Source organism: Monodelphis domestica, chromosome 1, assembly GCF_027887165.1.
Source record: "Monodelphis domestica isolate mMonDom1 chromosome 1, mMonDom1.pri, whole genome shotgun sequence".
Classification (NCBI taxonomy): domain Eukaryota; kingdom Metazoa; phylum Chordata; class Mammalia; order Didelphimorphia; family Didelphidae; genus Monodelphis; species Monodelphis domestica.
In genome coordinates, this window is record NC_077227.1 from 144,591,016 (window position 1) to 144,612,191 (window position 21,176).

General features: G+C 35.6%; 1 protein-coding gene across 1 annotated transcript in view; it reads right to left on the reverse strand.

The window, feature by feature from the left end:
* The window catches only part of PCSK6 (proprotein convertase subtilisin/kexin type 6), a 258,521-nt gene that overhangs the window by 38,942 nt on the left and 198,403 nt on the right, over positions 1 to 21,176 (reverse strand). The window contains exons 14-15 of the mRNA XM_001373227.5: positions 5,930 to 6,109; positions 5,751 to 5,789 (exon numbers count right to left, since the gene is read on the reverse strand). Coding sequence (XP_001373264.1) covers positions 5,751 to 5,789; positions 5,930 to 6,109 — 219 coding nt within the window. The remainder of the gene's footprint in view (positions 1 to 5,750; positions 5,790 to 5,929; positions 6,110 to 21,176) is intronic.

Sequence of the window (21,176 nt, forward strand, 5' to 3'; positions counted from 1 at the left end):
CATTGGAATGATTTAACAAGGGAGATTATGAAATTGTCTTATAAAAAAAGAGGATGGGTTTTCATTTGTTTGGGATAGTTTGGGTGTGGTCTTGCATAGAGGAAGGGGCTGGATAAGGGAGTTCTCATGCCCTTTGAACCTCATATTTTTATGAAAGATATGGAGGTTTTTGTGGATTACAAGCTCAATATGAGTGAACACTGGACATGGTGGCCAAGGAAGCAAAGTTGATCTTGGGCTTCACTAAAGGGCATGATGTCTTGAATGAAAAAGTTAATGATAGTGGGTAGGGCAGATCAGTTTGATGGTATTATATGCATTTTCAGGTACCTCATTTTAGGAAGGAAATGAATAAGATTCAAACTACGGTGACCAGTATTGTAAGGAGACTGGAGATGATGCTATATGAAACTGGTTGAAGGATCTCACTGATGTTGATTCTGGAGATGAAGAAACTCCACCCAGTTTGCTTTAGTTTCCTCACCTATAAAATGAGCCAGAGAAAGAAGTGGGAAACCACTCCAGTATCTTTGTCAAGAAAACTCCAAATGGGGCCACAAAGAGTCAGACTCAACTGAAACAACCAGACAAACACATAAATATATGTGGAGGAGGATGAATATGAGTACTGTGAGTTTGGGGAAAACATATTCTCTCTAGATAAAGTAACCTCTGAGATCACAGAAAGAGAGCAACTGGATTTACACTTAACTTCTCTCCTTAGCAACAACAGGAAGAACAAGAATGATTCTATTTTTAAAAGATAGCTTTGTTATCTTAGACATTTGCCACCAGTTGGGAAATTCTAATAAGGCTAACCACAGAGAAAGGCATTTTGCCACAGAACAAACCTGATCTTTAGCAACTGTGATTGCCAAAGCTTGCACATGTCCCCCAGTTTTTTTTCCTGGGGCAGGATGCTGCTGATTGGCTATAAACTCCAAGCAAGATTAAAAAGTTAAAAAACCCAATCTGTATCCTAAGAACTTGAAGCTGCTATCGGGGTGCAGCCTTCCTTATGCCTTTTCTTTTCAGTTTGGTTACTCACTTTACATGATCTCAAATAATTTGAACAGATTCCAGGCTGGAAAACTCACATAACAATAGCTGTCTTCAAATATTTGAAGGGTTATCATAAAGAAAAGTTAGACTTGTTCTCTTAGGTCCCATAGGCTAAATCAGGAGGAATAGGTAGCAATTTTCTAAGAGGTAAAATTTGGCATGATATAAGGAAAAACTTCTTAACATCCACATCTATCCAAAAATGGAATGAGCTAATAAAAAAGGTAATTGGATGACAACTTGTAGATCATGTAAAGAGAATAACCTATTCAGGTATGGGCTGGGTGAGTTAGTTCTATGAGTCCTTTTCAACTCTTAGATTCTGTTCATTGTCACAGTATTGATTAATTTCCCACAGGCAACAAAGCCATGGAGAATGCTATAGCACTGAGTTTTTCTTAATTAGTTTCAAGGGTCAACCAATTAAAAGGAATAACTCAGACCATCATTAAAAAATCATGCCTTTTGAGTGGTGGTTGTTGTGGTTGAATCATTTCAGTTGTGTCCACCTGGCGCCCATCTGGCATTTTGTTGGCAAAGATATAGAGTAGTACCCATTCTTTAAAGCTCAGCTTAAATGCTGTCTTCTTCATGAGGCCTTTCCTAATCCCTTTCATTTATAATAGTTTCCCCCTTGAGACCCCATAGAGTACTGTTCTAATTCTAATACATTTTCATTTATTATTATAGCTACATCTTTTAGTGTCTGATTCTCCTATTGGACTTTGAGGTCCTTGATCTTTTCTTTGTATCTTATTAGTGTTTAGCACAAGGCTCTGCATGCAGTAGGTACTTAATAAATATCGCTCTTCTTATTATTGTTGGTATCCTGGAGACAACGTCTCAAAATTTCACATTGTTGGAATGACACAAAAATGAAGAAGAGATCAATTGTTCCCTGATAACTTCTAACAAAACTTTTTTTTTTGTCCACCTATGAGTGGAGCAGAGATTGTCATTGGTTTTAAACTCTAAGAACACTTAGGATATAGTATTTCTATAGATGACAGAAAATTCCCTTCTCCTTCTGGTCTGACAAAGCTGCAAGCTATTAACCTACCAGGCGTGGTGCTTGAGCAAGTTTTGATAGGATTTTTTTCTCCCCCCCAATCCCTTATTGGAAGTTTATATATACATACCTGACTCATAGGATTCCTGGGGGATATGAAAAGAAGCTAAATAGTACATTATTAAGGCCTTTGAGCTTTTAGGAGGGAAAACACTCTATAAATGCAAACTATTATTTTTAGCTGTTGGGGAGAAGTTAATGCAGACACAGAAAAGAGGCAGAAATTTCCCAGGGGAATGTGAGGAAAGAAAAATGTCCCCATTTTATCCAGCCAATAATGAACCATTTTGCCTTGGAAAACAAAGTCCTTATTTTTTACATCATCTCTAAAAAGTTTCCAGATCTTGATACACTACACATGTATATTTTCTCTCTTTCCCTTTAGGTTTAACAGTGTTGATTTTCCAAATTCTCCATCATGAATTCTTTCCTTCCTAAATTCCCACCCCAAACCAGTTTTTTTTGGTAACTTTTTTTTTTGTCCCTGGAGAAATCTCTATATGCTGTTATTCTTCCTGTCCCCCTCCTTATATTCCCTTTCCCTCCAGCCTTTACCATCAAGGTTTCTAGTTAAGACAGGTAGACATTTTATATTATTTTCAGTTCCCCCTGCAGTTTCCAGTGCTTATCATTTATTTGACTTCTTTTCTCCCTTTAACTTTTATGTAGTTTCAGATTGCTTTGGGACTGATTCTAATTTCACTCATGATAAGGGATTTTATTCTTTACTTGTTCAATATCACTTTGAGCCAATTTGTGGTGTTATCATTTGAAAATGCCTTTAATTCAAATCCCTGTTTCACTGTGCAATTGTTTCCAGTTTGTGGGTGGATTGGAAAACACATTTGCTTAGATTATTGAGCTCATTCTAGGCATTCTTTGGCCATTTGTCTACATTTTTCAGCATCATAGACCATCAGGACTGCAGCAGTATTGACAGAGATGAGAAACAGCCATTTTCTGGGCCCGCCTCATTTACAGTGCTAAGGGAATGACTGTGTCTGATAAAAATGACCTCTTTCCTCAGTCGTAACTGGGACAGCGGGTTGGGAAGGAATGAACGAGGGAAGGAGTTAGAAGCAAGGGATAATCCCCTGAAATTCTCTAATGCCTACAGATGAAATGTCTATTACATGGGGGTCAAAGAGCATATTTTAAGGTATGAGAGAGAAGGAAAGTTGCAGAGACAATGCCACATAGAGAGCTCTTGACAACTCTGCTTAAGGCTTCGTTTTACTCTTTATAATGTGAAGGAAAAGAGTTTTGAGTTATCCTAATAATTTTGCCAGGCTACATAATCAAACTGGATAGCTCAGGTTAATAAACACAAATCCTCTTTGGAGCCTGGGGATGTTTGATAAATGCTTGGTAACCAAATTAGAACAACATTTTATTAATTGACTGAAAACAACTCAAGTTTTCAAATATTAAGATTCACGTCCTTCACAAAGTCTTTCCCTGGCTTTGGTTACCTCCACAGTTCTGCATTCATTAAGCATTTGTTTATCTTTCTTTGTCAAGCTTCTAAAATTGGGTGAGTGTGTGAGAACATTTGCCACTTGTGTTTTAGTTTGCATTTATTTATGTTTATCTTCTTTCCCACATTAGTTTAAAAGTTCCTCCAAAATTTAACTTTCCCAAAATGGGCTTAATAATGTTGCTGACTGGTTAGCTGATCATTTCTCCTTTATTCTGGGCAAATTTGAGGCAGCTTAAATCAAGAAGCATCTTGATAGTTCCTGATCATTCTATAAATAGATTTTGCTTTATCCTTTGACAAGGTAAGTTGCCTAATTAGATATTTGAGATAATTTGAAAAAATGTCTATCCACAACATTGTGGGACAATCAAATGTGATTTATTATGCTCCTAAAAGCAATGCAACGATCTGGGACAACTCTGAGGGGCTTATGAGAAAGAATGCTATTCACATCTAGAGAAAGACTGTGGGAGTAGAAATGTAAAAGGAAAACATGATTTATAACTTCTTTATATGGGTATATGATTTGGGGTTTTGGTTTTAAAAGATTATTACAAAAATGAATAATATGGAAATAGGATTTGAGTGATAATATATGTATAACCCAGTGGAATTACTTATCATCTCTGGGGCAGGGAGGGGGGAAGGGAGGGAGACAAGAAGAATCATGTAACCAAGGGGAAAAATTTTAAAAAATAAAAAAATGTCTATCAGCCTTCACATAACAATAAAATATTGTTTTCCATGAAAATTGGATTCAACCTTTGCCAAAATAGAAGGGAGAAGGATTTGTGAATATGGTAGTACTGTGATGGTTGCCATTCAAAGGCATTTAGTGATTGAAATACCAGGATAGGAATTGTCAAGGATGGTATTATAATGCAGGTACAGCATATAAAGCCAAAGTCAGAAGTATATATATATATATTTTTGAAAAATCAGTTGCCCATTAGGAATTATTTATTCCTGCCATAATTTATAAAGAATCTCACAGTAGATTAGGGCATGCATAATGTAATGCTGTTTTAAAGGAAGGATATGTGAAACTTTAAAATTAAGTCAACAGTAATTTATGCTTGATAGGTACCAGCTGAAGCCAGAATACATTTAGTGAATCATTCAGACTTTTGAATTCTCAATTTTGCTATTTTTTTTATAAAGACATTGCATAATTTAAACATCAATATGCTTAAATATCTTTCATAATTTATCAAGCATTCATAATATTTGTTTAAGGAAAATCTGCAAAATCAGGGCAACCCAGTTTCTCACTTTGGTGAAGTCTCAAAAGCAAAGGACATAGAATTTCATTAAACAAAAAAGTGTTGCCCAGGATTTTACTGCATCATATCCATTACCTCGCTACTGTCACTAGGCCAAAGACTGTAATGAAATGTAAGAAACTGAACCCTCCTTATCAAAGTTTGAATTCCCTCTCCCGCTCACATACTCCTTATATATTTGACCAGCACCAACACAGCAATTTAAAGACAGGCACACTATCAAATCTAAACAGAGCTGAAAATATTTTTACTAGTATGACTTCAGTATCAGCAGAAGGCATTTTCTATAACATCCTGTAAAATGTTTATGTCTTTCCTTGTATAGTATCAGTATCTGTTGACTTAATCCTTCCAGAGGTCACAATCAATCTTTTATTAGTCCTTCTGTAAGGCTATTGCTGAATCCATTCTTCCGTTTTAACAAAAACTTTCTTATGGCAAATGGGTTCAGACAAATAAATCATATATACTTCTTCACCGTGGCTTTAAAAGTTGATTTCATTTTGAAAGTGAAAGTCTGTCAAGAAGCATTTATTATGTGGTTACTATGTGTTAGGCACAATGCTAAGTGCTGAGAGGAAGAAAAATAAACACAGGTCCTGTCTAAGTCACATTCTAATGGGAGAGATATGTAAATAACTAGATACATACAAGGTACATACACAATTGATGGTTATTTCAAAGGAAAGGCACTAATGGGCATTAAGGGACACACATGGGAAAGGAATTGCTGAAGTTAAAAATGAAAATAAGGTCCTTGGAAGGAAATGGGGTGACAATAAGTACATGATGGGGCTATTCAGCTTCTCCATTTGGGAAAGGTTGGGAAGTACTTACTTGTCTGTGGAATACTTACTTGTCTGTAAAATATTAGGAGAGCCTTGGATGGAAGGAGCTGTATAAGTGCAAATAAACATCATTATTATTTACAAGAAAAAAGGAAGGCAAAATTACACCACCCGCCTTTTGAAAGGAATAGTTCCCACATTTTAAGCAACAATTACTTAAAAATGTCTTTCCTCCTTAAGCCTTTACCTGTATAATCTTCCTCATCCTCTGTGGCTTCCACTTGCTTATGAAACAAAGCAGTTTTGGATGGTTCAAGCTCTGGAGCTGAAATCTCCAGCATCCTTGACCGAGATTGATGGGAGCTAAATGTATTGTAAGGGTGCTCAGCTGTCCCATATAAAATAAGGCTCCATTCTTTCAACTTCCCTGAAATTAAAAAAAAAAAAGTCATTGTTCATACAACGAGGAAGCACATGATTAACCTGTAACTATATCACCATTCATTTTCTTTAAATTACATCTTGTCTTTTAACTGGTCACCTAAGTACTTAACACACCTTAAAGCATTAATCATAATCATAATCATAATAAAGGACAATGTAATAAATTTTGTTTTCCATCATCACTTTCTCCCAGAACAACCAATATGAAGAACAGCCCTCAAATCTGGGTCTATTGCATTGAAACTGCTATAAAGGTCTGGCCATTGAGCGTCTCAACAGACAGAAAAAGGTTATAAAAATATATGTGAGCAAAATAACTTAAAAGTATGTGATTTTCTAAATGCCTTTTTGTGTGGCTCTCCATTGGCTATATTTCCAAGAAATATAGGTTTGAAATAAGACCAAGTTAATGGGAGAAACATTGAATACAAAAGCACTCGGCAGAATTAATTTCCACTCATTTGTCATGCATCTTCATTTGGTCTCTATTCCTTAAGATCAAATTAAAGGTACATTTCAAAACAGCTAAGGAAAAATCTGTGTTTTAACTTTTGAATGATAAACTGTGATTAAGTTAGCAGTATAATAACTGTGCAAAGAGAATCATGGGGTTTTATAAACTATAATTTGAAACAAATGCATTTCTATACTTTGGAAATGTCTCCCAAAACACTTGAGTAAAATAAGTTGGTCCTAAGACATCACTAAAATTAGATTCTTATTTTCAGCTATGGTTTCAGTGTGATAAACAAAGAAAACCTCCCCAGGGTTCAGGATTTAGTTCTGTGGTACAAGTGCACACATTTTTTTCCTAAGACTATTACCCAAAGTAGTATTATTGCCACAAAATAAACAAGACATTAAAAAGCATCAGCCCCAGGAGGTTTTCTGATTTGATTCAATTTGAAATAAACTGTAAACTTCATGGAAGATTACAAAACAAAGTTGCTTGGTGGGAACAGATAGTAAAGATAAATATAGGTCAAAACAAATTTTGGTTGTATCTGAACAGGTAGAAAAGACTATCTATCACAGACACAAAATATGGAGTACAGAGAAATACTGGGGTTAAGTATAACTGAGTCACAGCAATCACTAGTGAGAAAGGATGTTTACATTATACTTGGGCCTGGGTGAGAGAAAATTGTAAAGAAGAAAAGCCAGATTTAAGTTGAAGGAACAGTAGAAAGAGGAATTCTGGAGTAGAGTTGGAGGTTGGTTTTTTTAATTGTGAAGAAAGTTAGAGATTGAAATTTGGAAGGAAAAATTTGGATTAAAGGTGAGAGAATAGTATGGCTTTTTAAAAAAATAACCCTTACCTTCTGTCTTAGAATCAATACTGTGCAATGGGGGTCAAGTGACTTGCCCAGGGTCACACAGCTAGGAAATGTCTGAGGTCATATTTGAACCCAGGACCTCCTCTCTCTAGGCCTGGCTCTCAACCCACTGGGCCACCTAGCTGCCCCCAAGAGTATATTTTGAAAAGAAAAATAAGTAAGGCAAATTTTTAAGAGAATACGTAAGAGATAAGATAGAGGGTCAGACAATGGAAAGGAACTTGGATAAAGATGTTAAGGTACCAACAACATGTTTGTTTGCATTCAATGCAGTGAGAACAATGAAAAGTCTAGGACTGAACATCTCACAAGTACTCATGCACAGCAATTTTCTCCAGGTTTTCATTTAAAAAAATATAGAAGGCTGGGTTGATTTTGCAGAAACTTACATCAAAATATGTTTCTTAATATTTCTGCCATAATTATGCATGGATTTCTCTCCTAAAATATAGTAAAGTAGGCTTGAAGAATGCCTCTCAACATTTTTAAGTTATCAAGGAGAAGGAAATGATTCTAAAAAACAAGCTTCAATGGGGAAAAAATGTAGCATATGATCTGGGACTACTGTCATAAATCCCACTTATAATAATGCATCTGGTTGGTCCCTAGAGAAAGGGTTCTAGGGGAATCTTTTCTTGAAAGATTAGGGGTAATGTTCTACTATGTAGAGCATGAGCCTGTGCTTCCCCAAATGATTATTTATTGATATTAATCAGCCAGACAATTAGTATTTTGAAAGGCCTGTTTATTAAGTTTGTATTTCAGAAGATGTGGTGCCAACCCTTTCCTCTCAATCCAGGGAGAATCTTCCACAAGTATATACAGAGTCCATCCTCAAGCTTAGACAAAGATGGTAATTCACAACTCCAAGAAATCCTTTTGTTGGAAGTATTTTCTCTCCTTCATGAAGCCCTTACAAGGCTCTTTAGCTATGGTGTAGCTTTCTGCTGGACTCCTAGGGGAGTGTGAAGATGCCTTTTATTTGTGTCTAGTTTATTTCAGTTCCTCATGCAAACACAGCCATTATCTATTTCCAGGGAGACTGACAGGTTGTCCGTAGAAAGTCCAAGCCTTCTGGTCCCTTGGAAGTTGGAACAATCTTCCTCTGGTTTGGGAAGGAAGTTGGAGGAGACAAAGATTTTTCTCCCCTAAGTGATTCCATTTCAGGGGCCTGGTTTTTACCACTCAGTTGGCCAGGCACTTGAATCCTGGGCTCCAAAATTGCTTGCTCTTTTATATGAAACTATTAGGGCATGACAATCTTTTTAGCCAATTCCAATAAACTTTCTTGTTTCATTTCATCATTTCATCTCAGCCCGTGGATTTTACTCATTCCAAATTGATTAAGTAGGTTGTATGCCTGGATGCCTAGATTCTGAAGAGAAGTACCTATCTGATAAAAATACCAGTGCAACATCTTCCTCTGAGTTACTTTAAGTGAAATAAGGATGATTGATTATACAAAGAAGAAAATTGAGAGAGAAAGGGAACTTGAATTGTGTAAGGTTGAAGCATAGAAGAATGTGATGGAGAACAGAAAGGGACACGTGAACAACTGTGGCTAAGGAACATAGATAAACCTGAAGTGGAGGGAACTAAACCACCAGAGATAGCATGATATAGAAGCAGTGATAGGCTTCAATTGATCTGCCCAAAATCATAACAGTTAATAATTTCTCAGATTGCTTCAATTATAATTCATACTTCAAAAGGTCACTGAACCACCAAGGGGAATTTGTATTCTTGATCTGATTCTCACCAATAAGAAGGGATTGGTTGCTAGGTGGTAATAATGAGAACTTTGGTGGGAAGTGATTACCATAGTTTAGAAATGTTTAGAGGAAAGGAAAGCTGAGCATAAATCTGGTGTATATATAAATACACACATTATATATATATTTATTCTAATTTTAGAGAAAGTAGATTTAAAGAGTTCAGAGCAAGGATACATAGGAACCTATGGACCCTGTAGAGAAAAGTTAGCTCTGGAGGGATGGAAGTTTTTATAGAATTAAATTATGAAGACATATATATATATATATATATACACACACACATATATATATATAATCAGTTATCAAGTTTACAAAAAGAGAGTTGTCAAAAGAGATCATTGTGGATAGACAGGAAAATCAACAATTTAAACTTTTAAAAATACTTGTTTAGAAGATGTAAATAAGGGTAGGCAAGGGAGGATGAATATAAAATTATGGCATAGTCCTATAAGAATAATACCAGAATTACTAAAGCTCAGAATGAGCTAAGGGTGATGTAGTCCAGTAAGCTTGTTTAAAATATGGGAGATATTTAGATCAGATGATAGGTGAGTTCAGAACTAATACAATGGTCTGATGCAAAGAATAATTATTAATGGTTCAATAACACCCTGGAATGAGGTCTCCAGGGATCTATGATTAGCCCTACGATGCTTAACATGCTGTTGACTTGGATAAAGGCAAAGACGACATCCCTATCAAATTTGCAGAAGACACAAAGTTGGGAGGGATAGCTGGCATATTGAATGACAGAATCAAGATCCAAAAAGGTCTTGAAAACTTATTAACACTGGCTGAATCATAGGCAATAAAGTTTATAAGAATGAGATGTCATACTTATTTAAAATAATAATAGTATAATACATTGCTAGATAGTTCACTTAAGAATGTTTGGCGGAAGAGGGGTAAGTTAACAACATAATATGGTAGCCAAAAAAACCAAATTCCATCTTAGATGCATTTAGAGGGCCATCATGTGCCTAGGACAACAGAACTGATAACGTTACTCTTCTCTGGCCTGGATGAGACCAAATCTAAAGGAATGAGTTCATTTGAGTCCTCCATTTTAGTATATGCTCTGATAAACTGGAAAGCATACAATGACAACAAAGAGAATAATAAAGGGCCTTGATATTATGCCTTAGGACAATCAATTTAGCTGAAAGAAGGCTTAAGGAAGACATGATATGGTCAGTAGTTGGCTTCTAATCTTTGACAGGCTGTCATTTGTGGAAGAGAGATCAGGTTAGTTCTTGGACCCAACAGGCAAAAATAGAAGTTTAGAATAACTATTACTCATAGACAAGTTGAGGTAAGGAAAAACTGCCTAATAATTAGAGAAACTCAAAGGTGAAATGGGCTACCTAAGGAAGTGGTAAGTTTCTTTTCCCTTGGAAACTTTCAGTTGCATAGTGGATTGCCATTTGTCAGATGTGTGATAGAAAGGATTCTTATTCAGCTATGTACTAGCTGGATTTTGAAGTCCCTTCTATCAACTGATTAGTTAACAAAGATTTCTTAAGTGGTACTTTGTGTTAGACTCTGTACTAAATAGTGGGGATACAAAAAGAGGAAAGGAGCTTACACTTGAATAGAGGAGACAATATGTAAACAAATAAATCCAAAGTAAATTAAATACTCTGGGCATCCTCAAAAATTAATAGTCGTTTAAAAAATAATCTACCTCAAAAATGATACTTTACCTATATTAAGAAAATAGGGAAGTTTAGGCTAAATGCCTACCTTGGACAATTTCTTTCTTTCTTCCTAAATGTATGTCAAGCAGCATTTCTTTCAACTCTACTTAAGAAATATTCATTTGAGCTTATCTCTTTTCATTAGCTGAGAACAAGATCATCAGGGTATAGGCACAAACTTGAAATGAGACCATAAGTTTAAGAGAGTAATTCCTAAAAAATTATGTAAAAATAAGTCTAATTGCTTCTCAATCACTTCATGGAGTCCTGATTCAGAAGAGGTTCACAGTCATAGCATATTTTCTTAAAGGCAATGGACTAATGAATTGAACCTGAGGCATTAAGTAGTTCAGCATAAAACAATAAAAAACATACAAATGAGTAGATCCTAAGCTTGTTCTGGGAGGCAGTTGTCTTATGGTGTAAAGAATACCTAATTTAATTTCAGAAGATCTGAGTGATTTTTGGTATTTGTTACTTAACCTCTGAGTTTCAATTTATCTTCTCTTTCATTATCATCAATATCATCATCATCATCATCATCATCATCACTACCACCATCACCATTATCATCATCACTCTTGAGCTTGAAGGGACCACTGAGGTCATTTTGTCCATTTCCCTCATTTTAGAGCTGAGGAAACTGAGGCCCTATTTCTTTATAGCCTCATCTGTAAAAAATCCCTCACAGGATTGTTGCAGAATAAAAAGGGAAAATATGTATAAAACTATATAATACTTTATAAACTACAAAGTTTATACAAATGTCAGTTATTATTCTACTTAACACGGCTGATTAGATAAGGAAAGTAATTACCTCAAACCGTGTTGACCTCAAGGCTAAGATACTAATATTCAAGTTAAGTATATGCCTAGTGCTATGGGGACACAAAAGTGAGCAATACTCTTACATTCATCCAAATGCAATGCTATATACTTAACTTTTAATATATAGTATATCCTATTAGAGTATAAATTTCTTAGGGGCAGGCAAGGTCTGATTTTTTTTTCTTACTAGTCCTCAGTATTACATGTGGTAGGTACTTAATAATTGTTGAATGAATGAACAAATGTGCATACCACTACCGAGATGTGCACTATCACACAAAATTACCTCATCTCTTGGCCCAAGGTAATTAGGTTTGATAAAATAACTTAGAGATGCTAGAGAAGGATCATGAAGAGCTCCATTTTCACAAAGTAATAGAGCATGTGTAAAAATGATTTGATCTGTGATCTCATAGGTGTGAGTAGTCCCTTCAGTGGTATAGATATTGTCATCCTGTGTGATTCTTGGCAATTTCCTCCCATATCTGTCTATAGCAGATCCAGCAGAAGCAATGGATTTCTGGTTTTCTTTTCCTCTTCCCCCAAATCTGGTCTCCATTCTTTTCTGACCATGTATCTCTCTGAAGACTTTTTTGTTGCTGATGTGTTGAAGCGTAATCCTATTAATAATCTACCTCCTCCTTTGCTTTTTGGCGTCCTTCATTTTCAGTGTTCCTTATATAGTTGACATATATTAATAAATAAATAAAATTATAAATATGTTAAGTACCTAGATGCTAGGGATACAACAACTAAAATGAGAGTTGCTTCCATAAAGATTACTTTTTTAAATCCTTACCTTCCATCTTAGAATCAATGCTGTGTATTGGTTCTAAGGCAGAAGAGCTAGTGCTAGGCAATAAGTGACTTGATCAGGGTCACATAGCTAGAAAGTGTGTAAGTTCAAATTTGAACCCAGGATCCCTCATCTCTAGGCTGGCTGTCAATCCACTGAGCCACCTAGCTGTCCCAACTTTTTAAAAAAATTTTTAGGAGGGAGAATAACATGATACATATAAGTAAACATGAAATGTATTTTTTTCAATGCCAACTTCTGGTCAGAAGAGGCGTAAGCATTAGCATTATGGGGGATCAGGAAAGATCTCATGTAGGAGGTGGCACTTGGGTGTATTTTATAGATTATATATTTGCTAAATATCTCTATTTAGTAAATAAATTATATACTAAATATATAATCTATATTATATATAATGATTGAAGTTTTACTAAATACTTTACATATATTATCTCACTGAGCCTCACATCAAACTTGGGAAATTGGTGTTTCACTTATTATTATCCCCATTTTACAGGTAAGGAAAAAGAGGCTAAGGGACTTGTCCATGATCATAATTGCTAGTAGTAGAGATAGGATTTGAACATCATTTGCTTAGGTCATTTCTGACTTAAAGACCAACACTTCATTCATTATACCAGATTGCATTTTCATTGAGTCTAATGTATTTTTTTTCACATACCTCCTTTCCTCCCTCCAAATTCCCCCCAGACACCATGTTTCCTAATTAGGAAGTTTTATAAGATATAAAAATGAAAGGCCCAGAGTGATTAGTTAGTCTAAATCTTTCTTTTTACAAATGAAGAAATGGATACCCAAAGAGGACAAATACCTTGCTTAAGATCACACAGTTAGTAATTAGCAGAACAGGGATTTGAACTCAATTTTTCTAAAGCCAAATCCAGCGTATTTTGTTCCCACTCTACCCCAGAATATTTTGTTTCCACTTCTTCTAAAATTGTTTCACTTGTGTATAAAACCACAGTACCCATTTTTTGCTTTTGCCAAGCCAAAAAAAAAAAGAACATAGTCTGATAAAGGAAATTCCATCTGCAAAGCCTCATTAAAAACCCATTTTCTTTTCTCAAAATTGAGACTGTGTTGGAAAATCCAGGGTATATGGTTGCTGTATATAAGGCATTCTATCCTGTTATGCTTTGTGCTTCTGCAAATACAATCAATCTCTAAATCCCCAATTCTACAGTTACATGAAAAAGAGATAAAGAACACTGATACATAAAAGGTACTGATATTCAAAATCACACTTTGACAGCTTTCAACAAAACTTATTTTTCATAGGTTCCAATATAGTTAGTTGGATTCAATATCTAAGTAGGGAAATAAGAGACACAGTTCACTCTACTCTTTTTCTCCTACTTTTTGCTTTCATCACACTGCATCACCATTCTGTGCCTCAGTTTTATCTATAAAATGAGAGATGAACTCATTGGTCTCTAAGGCTCTTTCTAGCTCTAAAATCTCATGATTTTGTAGGATTGTGATATTCAACAGAAAATTTCTCCAAAGCTTTACCATTTTATACCTTTTCTTCAGTGTTCCTTGTATCTAGAATGCCCATTTTCTTCATCTTTGCCCACCTTATATATTTTTCAAGGTCCAGGTTAAAAATCAACCCATCTATGAAATTTACCCTGATTTCCCTGAGCCAGAATTGATTTTTTCATTTTCTGTGAACTCTCAGAATTTTCAATGCATGTATCTTACTCTTTGATATATCATAGCTATTATCCTCTTTCCCTATCCCTAGACTGTAGGGAAGATTAGAATATAAAAGTCTAACAGGCAAGGAGGATTCTTTTTTCCCCCCCTCAATATGGAAAATTTTATTTTATTATTTTAGAATATTTTTCCATGGTTACAAGATTCATGTAATTTCCCTCCCCTCACATAGCTGACTTGCAATTCCACTGGGTTTTAAATGTGTCACTGATCAATACCTATTTCCATATTATTGATATTTGTACTACGGTGATCCTTTAGAGTCTATATCTCTAGTCATATCCCTATCAACCCGTATGATCAAGCAGTTGTTTTTCTTCTGTGTTTCTACTCTCACAGTTCTTTCTCTGGGTGTGGATAATGTTCTTTCTCATAAGTCCCTCAGAATTGTCCTGGATCATTACATTGTTGTTAGTAGAGAAGTCCATTACATTTGATTGCACCACAGTGTATCTGTCTCTGTATATAATGTTTTCCTGGTTCTGCTCCTTTCACTCTGTATGAATTCCTGGAGGTTGTTCCAGTTCACATGGAATTGCAGAGAGGATTCTTATTAATCTTTGTCCCTCAGGGTTCAGAGAAATGAATTATATAAAGTAAACTCTGATTATATTTTTGCTGAATTTGAACAAAACCTCTCAATTATAATTTTCTTTCCTCCTTTTCATTTCCCATTTTGAGGGTGGGAAATGAGCATCAAAGAATTATCTGAAAATAGGCAACCCAATAGAGGAAGTAAAAGCAAAAGCCTGGTTCATATGCCAAATGGATAATTGGCTTCTGGCTTTATATTACCCTTGGTCATATAAAGACATCAAGAAAAGTGTCAAGAACAGAATTTAAAAGTCCCATGACCCATTTTTATTAGGGTGAAAATTCAAATCAACAAATATTATTGAAAATGGTAGCCTAGAGAAAAAACTGTCAGTGAAAACACATTTTTTCCCTATGCAGCAAATTACATTTTTGCCAAAACTATATTCATTAATTTAGTGGAGACATTGAAAACCTTAAAAAATTTTAAATTCTATCTTAGAGCTTAACTTAAATCTGCTCTTCCTCCTATATATCAATACTTCAAAACTGACTAGTCACTTGGGTGTGTGTGTGTGTGTGTGTATATATGTACTTTTTTTTCACTAGTCCTGTGAGTTCATTGATTCAAAGAATTTCCAGTGATGAACACCCCTTAAACCAAGGGAGATGGACATCTTCTTTGTAACTTATGGTTTTAGTGAGCTACCTGGGGCACTGAAAGCTTAAATGGTCATGCAGGGTCATATAGCCAACATGTGTGAAAGGTAAAAACTTGAATATTAGGTTTTATGAATTAGAGGTCACTTATCTATCTTTCATATTATGCTACCTTTTTGGAAAGGCATGGATGACTCTGTAGATTGAGTTTGGAATAAGGAAGACTCATCTTCATGAACTGAAAAACTTACTATGTTACTCTGGACAACTAAAAAATTACCTTGCATTTGTTTTGTACAGATTTACATGTTATGTCTTGTGTACACAATTAAGGTCAGTGACTATTTCTTTTCTTTTTTTTTATCAGTAATTCAACAGTTTGGAACAGTGCCTGGTCCACAGTAGGTATTGAAAAAAAATACCCCAAACAATCCTTACCTTCTGTCTTAGAGTCAATACTAAATATCAGTTCCAAGATAGAAAGGAAGTAAAGGCTAAGCAATTGAGATTAGGTGACTTGGCCAGGGGCCACATAGCTAGGAAATGTCTGAGGTCAAATTTGATCCCAGATCCTTCCCACTCTAGACCTGGCACTCTATTCCCTGTGCTGTCTAGCTGTCCCAAAGTACAGCTGATTTAAAAAAAGAGCACCACCTTACCTTTTGTTTTAGAACCAATTCTAATGATTGGTTCCAAAACAGAATATCAATAAGGGCTAGACAATTGGTGTTGACTTGCTCAAGGTCACACAACTAAATAGTTTCTGAGGTCACATTTGAACCCTAAACATCCAATTTTGTTTGTAGAGCCTCACTATTTTGCAAAAACTTTGGAGGAAAAGTGAAAAGTAATCTTTTGGCAGAAATTAGGCATAATCAACCATCTCACAACCAAGATAAACTTCAAATGGATGTGAGGTAGTCACAGTGACATCATAAACAAATTAGAGGAACAAAGAAGAATTTGCCTATCAAAATTTATTGATAGAGAAAGAGTTTGTAAGTTCATATGGAATAGAAAGGACCACAACAGATAAAATTTAGGAAATTTTGATTATACAAAATTAAAAAGACTTTGCACAAACAAAATCAATGCAGCTGAAATTAGAAGGGAAACAACTAATTGGGGGGAGGGGTCTTTGCAACAAGTTTTTCAAAGATCTCATTTTTAAGATAGATAAGGAACTGGTTCAAATTCCTAAACATAGAAGCCCTTCTACAATTTGAAAATAGTCAAACGATATTAGAAGACAGTTTTGAAGGGGAGAAATTAAAGCTCTCAATGACCATGCTTTTTTTAAAAGTGCTCCAAATCATAAACAGAGAAGACTAAAACAAATAAAATTCCAGCACACACTCATCAGATTAGTAAAGATGACAAAAGAAAAAAATGACAGATGTTGGAGGGGTTGCATGAAAACAGGTGTACTTACGCATTTTTGGTAGAAGTTAAATATAGTCATTCTGGAAAGTAAAATCTCTAAACTGCACTTATCTTTTGACCCAGTAATGACACTTCTAGGCCTATACCCCCAAATAGAAAAAAAAAAGGAAAAAGATCCATAAAAATATTTATAACAGTTTTTTTCACAGTAGCAAAAAAACTGAAAACTAAGGGGATGACAATCTTTTGGGTAATAGTAGAACAAATTATGATATAGGAATATAATGGAATATTATTATGCCATAAGAAGTGACAACATGGATAGTTTTAGAAACTGGGAAAGTCTCTATAAAAGGAAGCAGAGTGAAGTGAGTAAAACTAAAAGAATAATTCACACAGTGACAATAACATTTTAAAGAAAAAATAACTTTGAAAGAAATGAGAATTCTTATCAATGCAATGGGCAAGCATTATTCCAGAGGACCAAAGGGAATCATGATATTTACTTTCTACCAAAGAAATGATAGACTGGCAATGCAGAATGAGATTTTTTTTTGGTCATGGCCAATATAGGAATTTTTTTCTTTTGCTTCTACATATCTGTTACAAAGCTTTTGTTTTTGTTTATTGTTTTGGGGAGTGGGAAGAAGGGAGAAGTAGGAGGAAGAGAAAATAAATACTTGTTAACAGGCAGAAAAAGACAGAATGAAGCAAGAAAAAGGTATAGATGGCATAGATAATCTCTAATTTTTCTTTTAAGTCAATCAAGCTTAAGAATAATTAATTATCTACTACAAAGGACTAGGCTTAGTATTGATTTAAAGATTAAAAAAATGATACTTTTTGCCTTCAAGGAGCTTACAATCTAAAAGTTTGGGCTATGACATATATCTAAATAAGAATAATGGGTGCAAAAGAGAGATCCATAGTTTTTTAGGAAAATCTGAATCTGAGAAAGAAAAGATTAATTTTTGCCTGGGAGATCAAGAAAAGCTTTCCAGAAGAGGTGGCATCTGAATTGGACCTTGAAGGGAGAGGAAGAAATCTATTCCAGGAATGAGGGTGGGAATAGTCTGTGAAAATGCATGAAAGCTGAATTCCTGAAAGGGCCAAAAAGTTATGTAAGTTCTTCTAATATAACACAAACCTATAACAGGGACCATGAGGATGGCACTCGAAACAGGCTCCAATATATTTATCATACTTTTAGCTTTCATCTAACACCTTCCCATATCTTGAATTTGCACTCACTCAACTTCATTTTGCTTTAATCTTTGTAATTTATTTTAAAAATCACAGAACCTCAGAGTTGGACAGGATTTCCAAAAGTCATTTAAGTTCAACTCTAGACTGAAATATAAAATTCCCTCTATATCAATCTTGACAAAAAGAGAGTTAATCACATTGAATTCATTCCTTGCTCCTTAAGTCTTGTAAGATCTTGGCTAAAAATAATGAAGTTCTGACCTGGGTTTGCCATTTCAATCCCCAGTTTCTACTCTCAGGTTTGTGTGTAGGAGAAAACTGAAGATGGAAGTCAAATGAAGCCAGCTGGTGGTGTCAAGTTTACTGTGCTAAGTTCCTAAGAAAACCAAGATTTGTGGGAACTTCTTAATGTGGTTTAGTTGGCTCTGATACCAGAAAAACAGATAAGCAGACACACAAAAGAAATAGAAAAGTTAATCCAATCTGCTGTCTATCATCTAGGCTAAGCAGTTTTAAAGCCAGGTGGCTATTAGTTGATTTTTTAATTTGTTTGTTTTGCTTGGGGAGAAAAAAGAAAAGGTGTTTTCAAAAAGAAAAGATGAGCAGCCTAAAAATTTATTGGCCATGTTCAGGACCTGGTTCTCAGACTCATTTTTTTTTTCAGTTGAAATAAAGTTCAGGTTCACCTTTTTTGGTTACCACCTGGAATTTCTTAATTTTCAAGTTCTTGGATTCTCCAGGGGTCAAATAAAGTTAATGCCTTTCCCCAATGAAACTGGGATAAGCCTCTAAACTGAATATTCAGATTTAAATTGGGCAAATGGACACTTCCTAGGTGGCTGTAGAAAACCTGCTTTTTCTTAAAGTAAAAGGAAGGGGTGGTAGCTGCTTCTGTGCCTTATGTCTTTGATTGGTGGCTTATCATTATGGGGACTTGATATTCTGAGGGCAGTCAGTCTCTGCCCTGTTGGTACTGTCTAGGAGTTGGACTAAGATACCCAAAGGAAACCTAACTACCTTTCAGGTCATGGGGGAGGCAGTGGTAAGAGCTGCTCAAGAGAGCTAGAGAGTAGACACAGACCTATGTCGGTACAAAGAGCCATGGGCCAAAAGAGCCAGGGATCAACCAATATTACCAGATAGGTATGAAAGAGAGTCTGATGGTGATGATGACAGTAGCAGGTGACTTTTCTACAGAATTTTAAGGGTTTCAAAGAGCTTTATTATATACATTCGTGAATTTGAATCTCACAAGAACCCTGTGAGGTCGATATCACAGGTATCATTATTCCCATTTTTAGAGATGAAGAAACTGAGACTCAAGGAGATTAAATGACATGCCTTCAGTTTACCCAGTTAGCAAGTGTCAGAGGTGAGATTTCTGAGTTTCAGGGGTTTCTGATTCCAAGTCTATCAGTCTATCACTGTGTGCACTATAGCTACCAAGAGCACCCTATTCTCCAGTAAGGTGACTGGCAGTTCTAATGCTATTGTAGGCAGTATTAAATATGTGAGTCCAACTGGCTCCTTTGCTTCTAAATGTTAAGCAAAAAGAGTATCAACTGAATATCATGAGCTAAGTAGGTGGTTTTTGTTGTTTAGATGTTTTCAGTTGTGACTCTTTGTGATCCCCTTTTGGGGTTTTCTTGGCAGAGATTCTAGAGCAGTTTGCCATTTCCTTCTCCAGCTCAATTTACAGGTGAGGAAACTAAGGCGAACAGGATTAAATGACTTGCCCAGGGTCACGGAGCTAGTAAGTATCTAGGGCCAGATTTGAACTAAGGAAGATGAGTTTTCCTGACTCCAGGTGCAGCATTCAATCCACTGGGCAACCTAGCCCTAAGATCTTGGAGATTAAAAAATATGACATGGTCCTTGTCCTCAAGGAGCTTACAGGAAAGTAGGGAAGAAATTATAAACCTATATTTTTAAAAATCAGAGAATAATATAAAAGAACTTAAAAAAAGTAGATGGGATATCATTAAGTGCTAAAGATTATGTGTTAAAGAAATTCAGAGAAATGACATCAATGTGGGTTAGCTTTAGATGCAGAGAATGAGAAAATGCATTTATAGAATGTGATACCTCAGACATTATGCATGGGATTGGGGTTACAAAGGCAGAAGTGAGATAGTTCCTGGCTACCCTTAATGAGTTTATTTTTTGTTAGGGCCAGCTAGGGATGGTTATAGCATTTAAACAGTTGAGTAAACACAAGATGTATTCAAACTAATTTTGATTAAACCAGATGAATTAGGAGAGGTCTTTTGATAGAGATGGCTCCTGATCGGTGCCATGTAAGGAGGTAGGATTTCTAAGAGGCAGAGATGAGGAGCAGGAATATTTTAAGAATGGGGAACAGTTGGTACAAAGGCAGAGAAATGAGAGAAGGAACGGCATGCTTGGGGAACAACACATCAGCCTGTTTGGCTGGACACATAGATTTTATAGAGATGACAACCTGGAGAGAGGTTACAGCCAGTTTATGAAAGGTCTGAAACATCAGAGTATAGACAATACATTCAGATTCTCTGGGCTACTTAATGGACAAACCTCTGTCATCTATCTGGATGCTGACTGATCGTACATATTTTATATGAAAAGCAAATTAGGAGTCACAGAAGCTTCTTCTTAAAAAAAAAAAAAAACAAAACCAACAACACATATTTAAAACCTCTTACTTCCTACCCCAAAGAAATAATAAGGAAAAAGACTTGAACAAAAATATTTATAGCCACTCTCTTTGATTGGGGAATGGCTGAACAAATTGTGGTATCTGTTGGTGATAGAATATTATTGTGCTAAAAGGAATAAAGAAATGGAGGAATTCCATGTGAACTGGAATGACCTTCAGGAATTGATGCAGAGTGAGAGGAGCAGAACCAGGAGAACATTGCACACAGAGACTGATACACAGTGGCACAGTTGAATGTAATGGACTTCTCTACTAGCAGCAATGTAATGATCCAGGACAATTCTGAGGGACTTATGAGGAAGAATGCTATCCACACCCAGAGAAAGAACAATGGGAGTAGAAACACAGAAGAAAAAAACATTTCCTTGATCACATAGTTCATTGAGGATATGAATGGGG